Raw genomic sequence first — 17,093 nt, forward strand, 5'->3', positions numbered from 1 at the left:
CCTGACACCCTGCTCAGATGCCGAGCCGGGATCCTAGAGAGATGGCAGAGCAGGAAGCACCAGGAATCCCTCTCCCCACCTGGACAACCCGCACTGGCAGAACTGTCCAATACAACCATCCTGCCAGTCTGGGGTCTGTCAAAGACTTGCAACCCCCAAGGGGAAGACTTGGAGGTAAGCTGCTCTCAGCACTTGGCAGGGAAACAGCTACCTACCCCTCCATCGAAGGGCCCAGCAGGAATGATGCCTGTGTCCCTGGAGTACCTGCAGGGCCTAGGGTGGGCAAAAAGGACCATGTCCTCCAAAAACTGGGAATCTGTGCTCTGACTGCTGCTTCTGGTCACAGGGGTGCAGACAAAGAGGCAGGAGGCCAAGGCTGTTGCACCTGTCCCCCTCTTTGTTGCAGCCCCTGCCCCTCTGGCTGAAGTGACTTCCAGGGGAATCGAAGGGCAAGTGCTCTTTTTCCCTACCGTTGCATTTTCCTCTTTTATCTTTTTGGGGAAAAATTTAAAACTAGGACATTCAAAAACAACTGCATATATAAGGGAAATTCTGAAGTGACTGTGTGTGCCTAGGGAAAAGGCACAGGCTCAGAAAAGACCTGAGAACTTAACTTTACACCCCAGGCTGATCCTTAACTCAGAGACAACAATCTAAAAAAACAAAACAAAACAAAACAAAACAACAAAACAAAAACACCCAAACCAAAAGCCAAAAAAAATAAACCAAAAAAAAAAAAAAAACAAAAACCAACTCTCAAACAAACACAATAACAAAAAATAGCAAACACTGAGAAAGAGAGTCTGATTTCCAGATTTACCACATTATTAGGTTAAAAAGGTTCCATGTTCAACAACAACAACAAAAGTCACAAGCAAACAATGAAACAGGAAAGTACGGCCCAATCAGAGGAAAATGAATTAACAAATGAATTAGAAAATGAATTAACAAAAATTATCCAGGAAAAAGACCTGATGATGGATCTACCAAAGACTTCAAAAAAAGCCATTCAAGGACACATAAAGAATGAAGGAAAATGTGGAGAAAGTCAAAAAATAATGTATGAACAAAATTAAAATATCAATAAAAAAGGAAAAAAGAAATCAAAAAGAAATTCTGGCTGAAAAGTACAACAGCTGATATTAAAAACTCACTTAAGGGACTCAAAGACAGATCTCAGAAGGCAAAAGAAAGAATTAATGAACTTGAGAACAAAGGAAATTATCAAATCTAAGGAAAAGAAAAAAAAGATTGGGAGAAGTAAATGGAGCCTACGGGACCTGTGAGACAGCATCAAACAAACCAACACATGCATAATGGGAGTCCCAGAAGGAGAAGGAAGAGAGAAAGAGGCAAAGAGAAAATACGACGATACAGTGAATGAAAACTTTCCAAATTTGATGAAAGATATGAACATAAATACCCAGGAAACTCCACAAACTCGAAGTAAGATGAACTCAGAGACCACTGCCAAGACACACCGTAATCAAACTTACAAACAAGCCAAAGATAAAGAGAGAATGTTGAAAACTGACTTGCCACATGCAAAAGAACCTCAGTAAGATCAACAGATTTCTCCGCCAGAAACTTGTGGAGGCCAGAGGACAGTGCGTCAGTGTATTCAAAGTGCTAAAAGGAAAAGCACTGCCAACTAAGAATCCTAAATACAGCAAAACTGTCCTGCAAGAGTAGGGCAGAAATTAAAACATTCCCAGAGAAACAAAAGTGAGGCAGTTTGTTACCACTAAGACCTGCTCTGTGAGAAATGTTCAAGAGAGTCCTGCAGGGGAACTGAAGGAACCCTAGATAGTAAATGCAAGCTGTGTGGAGAAACAAAGATCTCAGTAAAGGAAAACGCGTGGGCAATTACAAAAGCTAACGTCACCGTAACAATGGCTTGTAACTGTGCATTTTGTTTTCATCATGAATTAAAAGATTTTTTTTATCTTTTAAAAATATTTTCTAAGTTATTAGTCTGAAAGGTAGTATTGTAATTTGATTTTGTGACTCCACATGTTTTCTACATAAAGAGATTAATGAATTTTAAAGAATTATTAGTTTATGTTTTGAGGCATACAGGCATAATAAGCATTAGCTTTTGTAAAAGAGAAACGAGAAGGGAATTTAAACATTTCACTATTGAAAAAAAATCAATCAAACACAAGAGAAGACAGTAATGCAGCAAATGAGGGACCAAAAACGCTACAAGGCATAAAGAAAACAAATAGCAAAGTGACAAGAGTACAGGGCTCTTTATCAGTAATGACTTTAAATGTAAATGGGTTAAGCTCTCCAAAGACAGAGATTGGCAGTATGTATAAAAACGCATGATCCAACTATATGCCGCCTACAGAAGCTCACTTTAGACTCAAAGACACAAATAGGTTGAAAATAGAAGGACAGAAAAAGGTATTCCATGCAAATAATAACCAAAAGAGAGCAGGGTAGCTATTCTAATATCAGACAAAATAAATTTAAACCAAGAAAAGTTACAAGAGACAAAAAAGGAGACTGAATCAGTAATTTAAAATCTCCCAACAAAACAAAGTTCTGGACCTGACAACTTCACTGGTGAATTCTACCTAACATTTAAGGAAGAAGTTACACCAATTCTTTAGGGTCTCTTTCACAGGACAGAAGCAGAGGAAATGCCCCTAACCTATTGTGTGGGGCCTGCAAGACCCTGAGAGCTAAAGCCAAAGACACTGCAAGAAATGAAAACTGCAAACCAGTATCCCTTATAAACATTTGTGCAAAAATCCTCAACAAAATAATAACAAATCAAATTCAACACTAAAGGGATTATACACCGTAATCAAGTCGTGTTTATTCCTGAAATTCAACATGGGAAACTCCGTCGATGCAACACACCACATCAACAAAACGAAGGGAAAAAAGCCACACGATCTTCTCAGTTGATGCAGTAAAAGCATTTGAAAAGCAAAACCCAATACCCTTTCATGATTAAAAAAAAACAAACAAAACACGCAAGTCAACACACTAGTAGAGGGAAACTACTTTAACATACAAGAGCCACACACGAGACACCCTCAGGGAACATCACACCTGAGGAAAGGCTGGAGACTTTTCCTCTAAGATCAGGAACAAGGAAGGAGTGCCCACTTCCCTTACACACAGCACTGGAAATTCTAGCCAGAGCAATTAGGCAAGAGAAAGAAAGAAAGGGCATCCAAGCCGGAAGGGAGACATAAAGTGATCTGTGTTCACAAATGACATGATCCTACATGTAGAAAACCCTAACGGGTCCACAAAGTATTAAAACTAATAAGTCAACTCAGCAAAATCACAGGACGCAAAGCCAGCACATAAAAATCAGCTGCGTTTCTGCACAAGGACAATCTGAAAAGAAAATGAAGAAAACAGTTCCATTTACAATAGAAAAAACAACAACAACAAAAATTAACCAACAATTCACCAAGCAAGTGAAAGACTCGTACAATAAAAGAACAGACATTGCCAAAAGAAATTAAGGAAGACACAAATAAATGGAAACACATCTCATGGTTATGCTCTGGAAGACAGTACCGTCAAGATGTCAGTATTACCCAAAGCGATCTACAGATTCAACGCGGTCTCTAATCAAAATTCCAGACATTTTTGCAGAGATAGAAAAACCCGTCCTGAAATTCATATGGGATTTTAAAGGACCCCAAACAGCCAAAACCACCTTGGAAGAGAAGAACAAAGCTGAAAGACTTACACTTCCTGGCTTCAAACCTTCTGACAAAGCTACAGTAATCAAAACAGTGTCACACTGGCATAAAAACAGACACGGGATAGAACAGGAAGTCCAGGAATAAACCTCAGCGTGTACTGGAAAAGGATTTTTGACAATGGTGCCAAGACCATTCAGTGGGGAAAGGACTGTTTTCACAAATGACACTGGGAGTACTGGATTATCCACACGCGGAAGAATGAGTTGGACCCTTCCCTAACACCACATACAAAAATTAAACCGAAAAAGATCAGACTTAAATGTAAGACCGAAAACTATAATACTCTTGAGGAGAAAACATGGCAAAAGTTTCACATCATTGGATTTGGCAATGATTTCGTGGATATGACGCCAAAGGTACTGGAAACAAAATATTAGACTTCATGACATTTTTTAAGTTTATGCATCAAAAGATACTATTAACAGTAAAAATGCAACCCACAAAATGAGAAAAAATGTCTGCAAATCAGACACCACAATAAGGGATTCATTTATCCAAAACTACAGAGAGAAATCCTAGAAGAATTAAAAGAACCAAACATCCTGATTCAAAAATTGCCAACGGACCTGAACAGACATCTCTCTAAAGAACATACACAAATGGCCAATAAGCACATGAAAAGATACTCAATATCACTAATCATCTGAGAACTGCAAATTCAAAACTACAATTAGGATGGCTACTAGCAGAAAAACAGAACATAACAAATACTAGCGAGGCTGTGGAGAACTTGGAACCCTTCTGCACTTCTGATGAGAATGAAAGCAGTGCAGCCACAGTGGGAAACACTATGGCAGGTCCTCAGAAAGTGAAAAATGGAACCACCATGTGATCCAGCAGCTCTGCTTCTGGGCATACACCTGACAGAGGTGACACAGTCTCTAAGAGGGATCTGCACACCCATGTCTACAGCAGCATGACTCACAACGGGTAGCGTGGGGAAGCAGCCCAGTGTCCACCAGCAGATGATGGATAAGCAAAATGTGGTGTATACACACAGTGGAGTATTACTCGGCCTGAAAAAGGAAGAAAATTCTGACACATGCTACGACATGGATGAACCTTGGTGACAACATAATGAGTGAAATAAGGCAGAGTGAAGACAAATGCTGTGTGACTCCACTTATGTAAGATTCCTAGAGCATCTCAGAACTCACAGGAACAGAGAGCAGAATGGTGGGCGCCGGGGGCAGGGGGGCTACTGGTCAGTCACACGGGCAGTTGCAGTTTTACAAGATGAAAACAGCTATGCAGACGGACAATCACACAATATTATGACTTTACTTAATATCACTGAGTATACATTTCAAGTTGATTAAGATGTATTTTTACCACACACACACGTCAAAACCTACTTTTTCAGGAAACAAAGCCTGGAAGGTTCTATATGCAAACACTGGAAAAAACAAAATTGTGATTTATGAAATGAATTTGGAATTTCCTTGTCAGTGTATGACTTCTAAGAATTTGGCGACCAGCTCTTGGGATCCAGGGCTAAGCTTTCCCTTAAGAGTCCAAATAGATGTTCCTACCACAGGGCACTGAGACAAGTTTGCCACAAAGTCAGTGAAGAGGTTCTCTCCAAACAGAATATATCTTCTGAGGGGACCTGATAAACGCACAAAACCAGATTCAGGTGTCCTCTATGAAACTGCAGGCCTTGGCCTGCGGTCCTGTGCGCTGCAGGATTCGGAATCTCCCAGTCTCCCAATCCCCAACATGGTGCCTGTGGCACAGCACAGGGGGTCCCGGGGGCTCAGGCTGGAACCCGAGCACAGTGTGCAGCGTGCACACAGCAGGGTGACGGGCTCTCACCCGAGCACCTGTCAGGTCTCAGAGCGTCTCAGCTCTATGACAGTCTGATGCTGCTGACTGCAGCCTCCCCACCTGGGACAGAAAAGTTGGCTTTCTTGTAGCTTCTGTCCTGGTGACCAGAATTTTAAACCTGCTGAGTTGAAGACTGCTCTGCTCTACTTGGCCAGGAGGACGAGCGAAAAGATGAAGGGAAAACCCTGGAGGGTCAGAGGATAAACGTGACGCCTTCAGGTGAAGCCGACGCTGCCAATAAAGGCTGCGGGCCACTCGTCCTCATGGGAAAACTCCAAGACACAGCCCTGGCCCAGTCAGACCCCCACCTGTATCAACCACAAGGGAAAAATAACTGCTCATTTTTTACAAGATGATTAGACCACGAGAAACGTGCGGGTGAATCAAACGTGGGAAATTTCAAAACGGATCTGAACGAGTGGCAGACTGCGGGAGGACGTCACTGTCTGCAGCCCATGTGCGTGACGCCAAGGGGTTCTCTGTCCATAACCAGCCCCCGTGCTCTGGGCCCCCACCCGCTGAACATGGCCAGGCACCCTCACCGTTCCGGACACGTGGTCGTGGTCCTCCACGCGCGAGCACATTTCCTTCTTCACCAGAAGCAGCTCGGACTCCAGGAGCCTCTGGCAGACTGTGAGCACGGACATCACGTCATCTTGCTTGCAAAGGCCTGCGCGGTTCAGCGTCACCAGGGCTTTGGCAGGCTGCAAGTCCGCCGTAGCTGGGCTCTGCAATGAGCAGAAAAAACCACAATGATGCCTGCGAACACGCAGCCTCAGACTCTGGGAGCTCCGGAGCCGGCTCGCCCGCCAGCAAGTCTCCCAGGGAAAGTCCACAGCTCGTGACCCACATCACACAAGTGGGGCAGGAGACCAGAGAAGCACATGCCCACAACAGGCCAAGACGTGCTGGAGGCTGGGGCAACCCCACAAAGCACGGCCTCCCGCAGACATCAAGCACACTGCAGCTCCTCCAGCTCCTGCCTGCACCCCAGTCCCCCTCCTATACTCCAGCTCCCCTGCCTGCACCCCAGTCCCCCTCCTACACTCCAGCTCCCCTGCCTGCACCCCCAGCTCCCACATGCACCCCCATATCCCCACCTCACCCAGCTCCCTGCACACAGAGGCTGCACAGCTGTAGCCCAAGGAGGAAGGACCCACCTGTGGGTCACCGCCATGGCCGTGGGGAGCCTCCTGCTCCAGCCCTTCATCACATGGCGCCTGGCACTGGGTGCTGTCGTCCATACAAGGGGGTGGGTGGACCCCGCACACCTGCTCCCTGTCCAGCTCCCTCTGGCACCTCACAAACTGCTGGTGGAGCACCTGCAGCTGGCGGCTGAGGCGGCGACACTGTGCTCGGAGCCGCTGCAGCTCAGGGGGCTCCTCAGCGGCAGCCAGGGGCTGCTGCTCCAAGGCATGGCGGAAGCGGGCCACAGCCGACAGGAGGGCCTCCAGCTCAGAGGAGTGGGCCCGCCTCTCTTTGTTCACGGCCTCGATTTCTAGGTCTCTTTCTGCAATCTTCACGTCCTTGGCTTTCAGGGCAGCTTCAAACTCCCGGATCTGGGAGGCCAGGCCTTGAACCTCAGCCTCCCTGAGGGCTGCACTCTGCTCCAGCTGGGCCAGCCTCCGCGCGGCAGCCTCCTCCGCATCCCGCAGGCGCCCCTGCAGGGCCTCTAGGGCCTGGCCGTGCAGGCGCTCCTGCTCACTCAGCAGCCGGCCCAGGGCTTCCTTGGCCTCCAAGGCGGTGTGCAGCTCGCCCTCCAGCACCTCGCGGGCCGCGGCTCCCTCTGCCTGCAGGCCCAGCAGCTCGTTTTTCAGGCTGCCCGCCCCGCCACTGTCACCGCCGCTGACCTCGTGCAGCGCCGGCCCCGCGATGGACAGCTCCCGCTGCAGCTTCTCGATGACCTCGTGGAGCTGGTCCACCTCCTCCGCTCTATCCTTCTGTAGCCGCTCCTGGTTCTCCCGCAGATTCTCAATAATGGATTTCAGCTCCTCAATTTCAGAACCCCTGTCACACATGACCTGAAGAAAAAGCACGTTTCAGAGGAAATTAAATGGCCGACTTCAGAATTTCCCCTTTCACCTTGCAGTTCAGCCTGAACTCACTCCCACAGAAGCGGAGGGACTCCACAGCTTAAACGACCAAACAGCTGTGGAAGCTGGCTAACAATGCCACCAAACAACACGAATGTCTGAAAACCACCCAAACATCCAGCTACTTCAGGTGGAGCGAAATGGTCAAAAAGCCACACGCGCCACCGCTGCCCTGCCGCCTGTTCAAATGCTTCGATTCCGGCCACGTCCTGCTGCTTCCAGACCTCACCCAACGCGGCTGCCCAGGCTCAGGGGACACTCTAACTTGGCCACATCTCAGTCACCTTTTAAATGTATTTTGTTAGCATGTCAACAACTTTGACGTGTTTGATTTTCCTAAAGGGGGCATTTAGATTGTAGGTGTCATTCTAACAGGAGAATAAGAATAAACGTGAGAAGTCGGGCTGGGGAATTTGCATTGGTTAGGAGTGTGAAAGAGCCAGCGCACGCAGCATGCTTTTCACACTGTGCGCAGCGGGGACAGGGGACTCGGCACGCCAGGTGCTGAAGGGTGCTTCTGCCTGTGCTATCTCACTCTCAACAGTCCGAAGGTAAGAAATGTTACTGCTCCTACTTTAAAGATGGGACAACTGAAATTTAAATATGAAGAATCTTGCCAAGACTGCAAAGACAGCAAATGGAAAATCAGGACAGAAACCTGTGTCCATACGGCTCCAAACTCCATTCTGTTAAGATTACATCACCAGTAGTGACCAAAAAATAAGAAAGTTCTAACCAATCTGTATTCTAGTTAACAATTTTCAACCAAATTGTCACAATACTGTTTTGCTTCCTAAAACAGGCCAATTTTACCCTGATACCAAAACCAGACAGACATCACAAGAAAAGTACAGACCAATATCCATGATGAATACAGATGCATAAATTCTTAAAATACTAGTAAATAGAATTCAGCAAATATAAAAAGCACTATACACCATGACCAAGGGGAGCTTACTCCAGGGATTCAGGACTGGTTCAGTATTTGACAATCCATCAATGTAATCAACCATATTAGAATTTAAAATTAAACAAAATGTAGCATTTTTTAAAATTAAATGAACATATCATTTAAGATAGCACCACAAAAAAAATTAAGTACCTAGACATAAATCTAACAAAATATATGCAGGACATGTAAATTGAAAATTATACAACATCAATGAAAGAACTGCAAGAAGACAAACAGTCATACCATGTTCATGGATTAGAAGACTCAACATTGTTAAAACGTCAGTTCTCTCCAGATCAATCTACAGATTCAAAGGGGCCACACAGACGACCAACAGGCACATGAAAAGATGCTCAACATCACTGATCATCAGGGAAACATAGATCAAAACCACAATAAGATACCACCTCACATCTGTCATAATGAACATCATCAAAAAGAACACAAAATAGAAATGTTGGCGAGGATGCGGAGAAAAGGGAACCCTCCTACACTGTTGGTGGGAATGGAAGTTGGTGCTGTCACTGCAGAAAACAGTAAGGAGGTTCCTCAAAAAACTAAAAATAGAACTACCATATGATTGAGTAATTCTATTTCTGGGTATATGTCTGAAGAAAATAAAAACACTAATACGAAAAGATACATGTACCCCAATGTTCATAGCAGTATTATCTATAATTGCCAAGATACAGAAGCAAACTAAGTGCCCACCAGCAGATGAATGGATAAAAATGTGGTGTATACACACACACACCACACACACACACACACACAGGAATATTATTCAGCCATTAAAAAGAATGAAACTCTGCCATTTGCAACAACATTGATGGATCCAGAGAGTATCACACTTAGAAAAGTAAGTCAAATAAAGACAATACTGTTATCACTTATATGTTGAATCTAAAAACAAAACAAATGAATAAATAAAACAAAAACAGACTCACAGATGTAGAGAACAAACTAGTGATTATCAGTGGGGAGAGGGAAGGGGGAGGGGCACGACGAGGTGGAGGATTAAGAGGCACGAACTACTACGTATAAAATAACTAAGCAAAAAAGATAACGTACAACCCAGGGAGATGTAACCATTATTTTGTAATAACTTTGAATGGAGTAGAATCTATAAAAATACTGAATCACTATGTTGTATACCTGAAATTAACACAGTATAATAAATTGATTAGACTTCAATAAAAATTTTTTTTAAATTGCAAACATTTCACCACCATATGGATGGCAAACAAGCATGTAGTAAGGTGTCATTAAGGAACTGCAAAGAAAAACTCCAAGGACACCCACCACACACCCATGGGAACGGCCACAGTGAAGAAGACGGGCCACACCAAGTGCTGGCGAGGACGGGCGCAGTCCTCGCACACTGCTCCTGGGGGCGTAAGATGGCAGAGCAATGGGCCAGAGTCAGGCAGTTTCTCTTGAGGTTAAACACACACTTACACGTGAATCAGCTGTTCTATTCGTAAGTATTTATCCTAAAGAACTGAAAACTTTTTTTCACACAAAAACCTACACATGAATGTTTACAGCAGCTCAACTCATAACTTTCAGTCAGAACCTAGAAACAACCCAAACACACCTCAGTGAGTGAATGGATACACAAACCACGGATTAAAGTATTAAAAGAATTAGTGGATGAACTGCAAACACATTGTGCTAAGTGACTGACAGCATTCTGCAAAGGCAAAAGCCGCAGGGCTGGGGGACAGATCGGTGGCTGCAGGAGTGGGGTGGGGGAACGGTGGCCACAAGGGGCAGCACAGGGCTCAGGCCTCCTGGGTGAGGGACTCAGTGAGGCGCCGTCTTGGTTGCAGTGGTGCTTACAGAACGAAACGCAGTTTTCAAAACGCATGGAACTGTACCCTGAAAAGGGAATTTTACTGTGTTGTGGATTTTTTAAATACTTTGAAATATTTATCAATAAGAAATGGTTATATTAAAAATAAGATCTGTCTAAAATTAACAACTGAAGGTTTCACCTAAAGAAGCTAGAAAAAGAATAGCAAAATAAATCCAAGGTACATAGAAGGAATCCAATAACAGAAATGAGAGAAATCAAAGAAATAGGAAAAAAATTGACAAAACTAGTAAAGCCAAAATTTGGTTTTTTAAAACATCAATAAAATTAATAAACCCCGAGAACAGAAAGATGTCAGAAAAAGAGAAAACACAGATTCACCAGTAAGAATGCAAAAAGGGTCATAGATGCCAAACTTACAGGTATTCAGTGACTTAACAGGAAATGGTTAATACGACTAATAGTTAACAAGGAAAGATTACAGATTCCTTCATGCCAAGAAATTTGACAATCTGGATGAAATCGACAAACTCCTTGAAAAACGCAACTTATCAAAACCAGCACAAGCTGAAACAGAAAGTCTCAACACCCACATACCTAATAAAGAAACTGAGTTCATCACCAAAATGTCCCCACTAAGTAGCCTCCAGGGCCAGATGGTTTCGTGTGCATTCTATCAAAACATTTAAGGGAAAAAAATCACATCCATTTAAATAACCTCTGTCAGAAAATGGAGAAAGTAGGAGAATTTCAGTTTACAAGCCCAGCAAAGTCTTCATACCAAAATCTGATAAAATATCACCAAAAACAAATACAGACTGGAATCCCTCATGAACACAGACGTGAAATCCACTAAAAACATCAGCAGCTCAGCCCCGGCGACGGCGACGCACTGAGAGCCGCCCGTCGGCACCCAGCAGGGCTCGCCCCAGGCGAGGCTGGCTGAACCTCCCCAACCACCCAGTGTAACGCACCCTGTTAGACAACGAGAACAAGAACACAACCACTTCTGAAGAGTCGGAGGACGGAAGCAGAAACAAAAGGGAACCGCCTCAACCTGAGGAAGGACCGCTAGGAGACCTGCAGCTGACACCCACCCCACGTGGGACAGCGAGGGGGCGGGGCCAGGACGGCCGCCTTCAGCGGTTGTGCTTAACCCAGCACTGCAAGTGCCCGCCCTGCAATAAGCACCAAAACGAAGAGAATACAAAGACTGGAAAGAGACAAGGCGGGCTTTACTTGCAGGCAGTGTGCTCTTCTGCAGAGAAAGCCCCAGAAGTCTGTCCCAACACTACCAGTATGCGTGAGTTCAGCAAGGTAACAGGGTACAAGGTTAACACGCAAAAATTACACACATGCATGTGTGTAAGTGTGCTCACGGCAAACAGCTAGATAATGAAAGAAGTTTAAGTCTGTTTACAATAGTGCAACAAGCCAAAAATACTCAGGAGTGCATCTAATAAACGACGTTCAAGACCTCGTCCTTGAAAACTACAGAGTAAGAGGGAAGGTCAACGAAAAATGAAAGAAACACCACTAACCAGGTACTAGAATAAACAATGAAGGAAGGGACACTGTGTGTTGAGAGTAAGGGGCCAGCTCGTCCAGCAGCTGCTGGAGAAGCAACCACAGAAAAGAAAGAACAAACACGTCAGAAGAGGTCTGAGCAGCGGGGGGTGGGGGGGGCAGGAGTGTTCAGTTTCCCACAAACCTGCAGACACCACGAGTCTACAAGATGAGAGTCTTCACTGACAGAAAATAAGGGCAGAAAATGCAACAAAACGTGGTATCCTTCGAAGAGTTAGAAGCCTACCAGGAGTTAGTCCTACAAACGGGATTTTGGTTTATTTATTGTATCAAAGCAAAGATATCATCAATATTTTCACAAAAAATTACAAATAGAATTACAGAAAACAAAGCATGTACAGACTGACATTTTTAGAAATAAACAAAAACCTCAAAGAAAGTATTTGAGATTATCTTTATAAAGCTTTCTACTATTCTTTAATTTTTTTGGGGGGGGGTAGTTAGGTTTATTTATTTAGTATCATTTATTTTAATGGAGGCACTGGGGATTGAACCCAGGACCTCGCGCATGCTAAGCACGCACTCTACCACATGAGCTATATACCCACCCCCTAACGCTTTATATTCCTAATAGAACTAAAATATTTTCCTCATAAACTATTTTCAATATTTACAATACTTGAGCATTCGCATGGCCAGTTCTAGAGCACTGTGGACAAGAAGCAGATATAACCTCCTGTTTTAAAGGCATTCCTCTAAGTAACACAAAAGTATATTTTAAAATTTTGCCAAATAGATAAGGTACCAACACAGACCCTAACTTCCCCACAGCCTGTCACGGCGACACTTGGGGTCATGAGGAACTGCAGACAGACTCCTTGTCCCCGACGGCCCCACCATCCTCACACCTCCTCCAGCATTAATGACAAACCACTGTGACCTCGTGTAAGGACACAGGCGCCCCCGCTGACCCCCAAACACCTTACAAACTACTGAGAACGTCATGCCTAAAACATCAGATCAGACTGCGGTCCCGCGCAGCGCCAGGCAAGGCCCACCTCGCTGAGGGCGCCATAGCCCGTCCCTGCCAGCTGCTGCTCGTTCTGCTCGCTCACACACGTCATCTCCCTCTCCTTGTTTTGCAGAAATGCCTGTGGAAATAATAACAATAAGACATAACAATAATGCCAACAAAGCATTACTATGGGAAATAGTCCTGACCCTGCAGATGCCAAATATCCTAATCAAACAAGCCTGCAGTTCTAAATACAAACGTTCAGTTTGAAAATGTTTTTCTATTAAAGTACTTCCTGCCTAAAATGACATATTAGTTCAGCTTTTAAATTCAATTACTGCATTTTTCCAGGCAATCTTGTTTCAAAGCAAGCACCAAAGAGCACGCAAAGTGTGCCTGACCCACCACTCACCTATTAACTATGGACGAACTCCCACCAGAAGGACATCCAGGGACTAGGGATGGCCTAAAACCCTGTTTTCACTGAAGATATTTTAAAACCATGCAGATGCAACCTTGTGAGGAATGGGCACAGGTGGCGTGACCTCCAGCTTCCCTGGAAGCGGTCAGTTCCTGCTCACCAAACCACCGCCAGGCTGCACCCACCGGCAACTCATCCAGGTCTGATTACCATCCGCACTATACAGAGCCTGTTTTTCATTTCTGCCTCAAAAGCACAATTGCATTAAGGCAACAGAGAAGACTTTAAAACCGATTTTTCTCCCGCTGCTGACAGGGAGTGACCAGGAACCCAGAGTCCGCCTCTTCTAGAATGTGGCGCCCCCGTAGCGGCCCAGAGCAACACCATGGTTTCAGAGTGACGATTCATTCCCTCCTTACAGTGTCCGTCATTAGGGAAGCGCCTCCCTCTCCTGCAGCTCTGCTCCAACAAGAATCCCCCAAAGGCCCGATCAACGGTGCTGCAGGTGGGGGCGAGGCCTGGCGCAGGGGGCAGCAGGGCTCTGCCAGGCCCAGTGATACTGCTTTTCCACTAACAGTGCTAGGAAGCTGCTTCCACCGCACACATTCCAGAGCTGCCCCGAGCACCAGCCTGGCGCAGAAGTCACACATCTGCTGAGTCACCTGCCAGCACCACGTCCCTCTGACTTCAGAAAGAAGGTCCCGTGTGTCCGGGGAGGCCCGAGGTCTGACCCTGTGACTGACGCCTGGCACTCACAAAACCGACTGAACGTAGGTGTCTGCGGTCTCCCAGCTCACCTTCAGACCGGCACTCTCTTCCTGAAGTTCTCGGACGCGCGTGGCGGCACTGCTGTCCTGCACGCCCAGCGTCCAGTCCAGATGGAGCACTTCTTCGTTTCTGCTCACTAAGTCATGTTTAGTTTTTTCTAATTGTTCTTTTAAGTCCAGAACCTTGCATTAGAGAAGGTAAGCATGAAAAGTCACCTAATATTCTGACTTAATAATCATTGAATTCACTTTGAAAGATTTAAAAGTACACGCCAGAGAAAGCCATCAACCCCCCACAGTCCACACAGAAACGTGCTTATTGCAGAGACAAACAGTCATCACAAAGCACAAACTGTTCTCACGGACACAGACGTGCAGACGCTGAGCAGAGGAGGCTGCCCACACGGACCTCGTCCTCACGCTCCAGCAGCGCCCTCTGCAGCGCCTCCAGCCGGACCTCTGGGCCCTCAAGACTGCTGCCCGCAGGAGGTACCGGGCACTTGCCCTCGTCCAGCCTGGACTGCAGCGTGGACACCAGAAGCAAGTTGCTCATCTGCTGCTCCTGCAACGCCGCCTTATCCTATTTAAGAGAACAAAGACTGATTTTTAGGCAAGCATTTCAGGAAATCAGAGCCTCAAACCACTGTTTGTTATTAAAGCACAGACTGTCCTCCGCCCGCCTGGAGACACCTGTGTGTACCAGTCCCACAACCCACAGGCCCAGCCACACTCCAGAGCAGACGTCTGCCTGGTGGAAGGCGCACCCCAGGCAGACCACAGTGCAAACCCGGGCCTCCGCCACGAGAAGCTGTCCTCAGTAATTACTCAAAAAGTACAAAATGGTCTCAGGACTGTTAGTGGTTTAAAAAGATTGGACAGAACTTGCCAAGGAACAAGGCAGTGGCTGACAAGACAGCCATACAGTGAATATTAACAGCCCTTTAAAAAGGTTTCAAGGAGCTTTCAACAGGAATAAAAGGGTCACAACATATTAAGCGGGGAAGAAACAGGAGTCCAAACTCGTACATGCGGTCCAGCTTTGAAGAGGAAACGAAGGCGTTTTCCACACCCGCACTGCTGCCTGCTGGGGGAAGAAGCCGCCAGAACGCCCCCCGCAGGCAGAGCGGCCGATGTGCTGGGCGCCCTTCCCAGACAGCAAGTCCTCAAGGAGGGCCTTGGCTTCATCAATGGTTCTCAGCAGTATTTTCGAGAACCAAACACCCCGATAAAAATTCCCCTCCTTGAAGCAGGATTTTCTTAAGGCCAAACCAGTGGCTCCAAAATAAGGTTTCTCCCTGAGCCTCAGACTTCCAAGTAATCTTTAAACCTCCAGTGACACGAAATACAAGAAACTTCAACTCCCTCAGACTACATGCGTGAAGGAGGGGGCGGCGCTGACTGGAAAGGCCGTCCCACCCCCGCCCCCCTCGCTGAGACTTCCCGCCTCCCCTCCAATGTTCGGACGCCAAGGTCTGAACATCGCAGAGGTGCGTTCCAAGCTCCGATGTGAAGAACGAGCACTGTTGGTGTTATCACTGAGGAACTGACGTAAACTCCTAGCTCAAACAGTGAACTAATCACAACTGGGCTCCACGTAAAATATTTGACGAAATAGGCTTTTCAGCGTAAAATCTTGATCATTCATTTTATTACTAAGGACAAGCTCGTCAGGTAGAGGAGCACTACAAAACTGGCGCAAAGTGGTACACGCTGCTGTCACACGAAGCGTGACGCTGGGATGTGACAGGAAACGCACAATTGGTTTTCATCCACCTCCTGGCACGGAATCCTGACACCCTTGGGGTCTCCGGCGCAGTGGCGGTGATGAAGGTGCCTCGGTACTCGTGACAAGCCCCTCCCGCCACATCTGAGTCTGTGGTACTGAGCGGACATTCAGGGAGACCCCAGGTCACCTAAGGATGGGGGCTGCTGGGCAAGTGAGCCAACCATGTGATTAAAGGGTCAGAGCTTTCCATCTCGCCCCTGACCTCCGGCGGGGAGGGGGCTGAAGGGTGAATCAATCATGGCTGCATGAGGAAGTCTCCACAAAAACCCAAAAGGACAGGCTCCCGGGCTTCTGGGTTGGTGCACCCCTCCCCACACCCTGCCTTCCACACCTCTTCCATCTGGCTGTTCCTCAGTTGTATCTTTTTTCTGATAAAAACCGCTCATCTAGTAAGTAAAATGTCTTGAGTTCTGTGAGCCACTCTACTGTATTCGTTGGACCCGAGGAGGTTGTGGGACCCTTTGATCTACGCCATCTGGACTTGAGATGGACGTCTGGGGGCAGGGGCAGTCCTGTGGGTCTGAGTCCTTAAGTTGTGGGGTCTGACGCCACCTCCTGGAAGACGGTGTCAGAGCGGAGCTAAGCTGTAGAACACCCAGGGGGGTCGCTGAGGATGGGGGACCTCACCTCTGGTGCCCCGAGTGTCATAAGTGTGGCGAGGAGTGCCCACAGGGGTCAGAGCCAGGGCTCTGCAGCTCAGCCCCACAGAGCAACGGGCCAGGAGCGCCCCAGAGCCGCACACCCTGCTGGGACCCCCACCCCGAGCACGACGCGGTGCTCACCTGCTCCAGGTCCTGCACAGTTCTCCTCTGTCTCTCCAGGTCTTCCTGGAGCTGCACGAGTCTCCTCGCGGTGCTGGCATTTGTCTCCTTGAGACGTCTAATCTCCTCTTCCTGGATTAGCACTTGTCTATCCGCCAATTCTTTCTTTAATATCAACTCATTAAGTCCATCTGATTTTTCTCGCAATTTTTCTTCTAACAATTCAACCTAAAACAACCAAAAAATGCTTCATAAATATTGGAAAAAAATCTTCTAAGTTAAAAAGTGCACAACGAAACTGCAAGGAAATCGACCTCTACGCGGTTTTCCAGACCTGAGCTGCATAGCAAGGCCTGGCGAGAGCGCGCGATGGAGTTCTCCCAGTAAAAAG

At 46.4% G+C, this 17,093-nt stretch overlaps 1 protein-coding gene across 13 annotated transcripts in view; it reads right to left on the minus strand.

Annotated features, from left to right (window-relative positions):
- PCNT (pericentrin) overlaps window positions 1–17,093 on the minus strand; it is a 96,110-nt gene that overhangs the window by 26,539 nt on the left and 52,478 nt on the right. For all 13 annotated transcript variants that reach the window (XR_004322377.1, XM_032486255.1, XM_032485869.1 and 10 more), the window contains 6 exons: window positions 16,724–16,930; window positions 14,565–14,735; window positions 14,186–14,338; window positions 13,011–13,103; window positions 6,725–7,585; window positions 6,107–6,292 (listed from right to left, as the gene is read on the minus strand). Coding sequence is in view for 12 of the 13 variants with exons in the window: in XM_032486255.1 (XP_032342146.1) it covers window positions 6,107–6,292; window positions 6,725–7,585; window positions 13,011–13,103; window positions 14,186–14,338; window positions 14,565–14,735; window positions 16,724–16,930 (1,671 nt within the window). In the remaining variant the exon portion in view is untranslated. The remainder of the gene's footprint in view (window positions 1–6,106; window positions 6,293–6,724; window positions 7,586–13,010; window positions 13,104–14,185; window positions 14,339–14,564; window positions 14,736–16,723; window positions 16,931–17,093) is intronic.

The sequence above is a fragment of the Camelus ferus genome, chromosome 1, assembly GCF_009834535.1.
Source record: "Camelus ferus isolate YT-003-E chromosome 1, BCGSAC_Cfer_1.0, whole genome shotgun sequence".
NCBI classification, from domain to species: Eukaryota; Metazoa; Chordata; class Mammalia; order Artiodactyla; family Camelidae; genus Camelus; species Camelus ferus.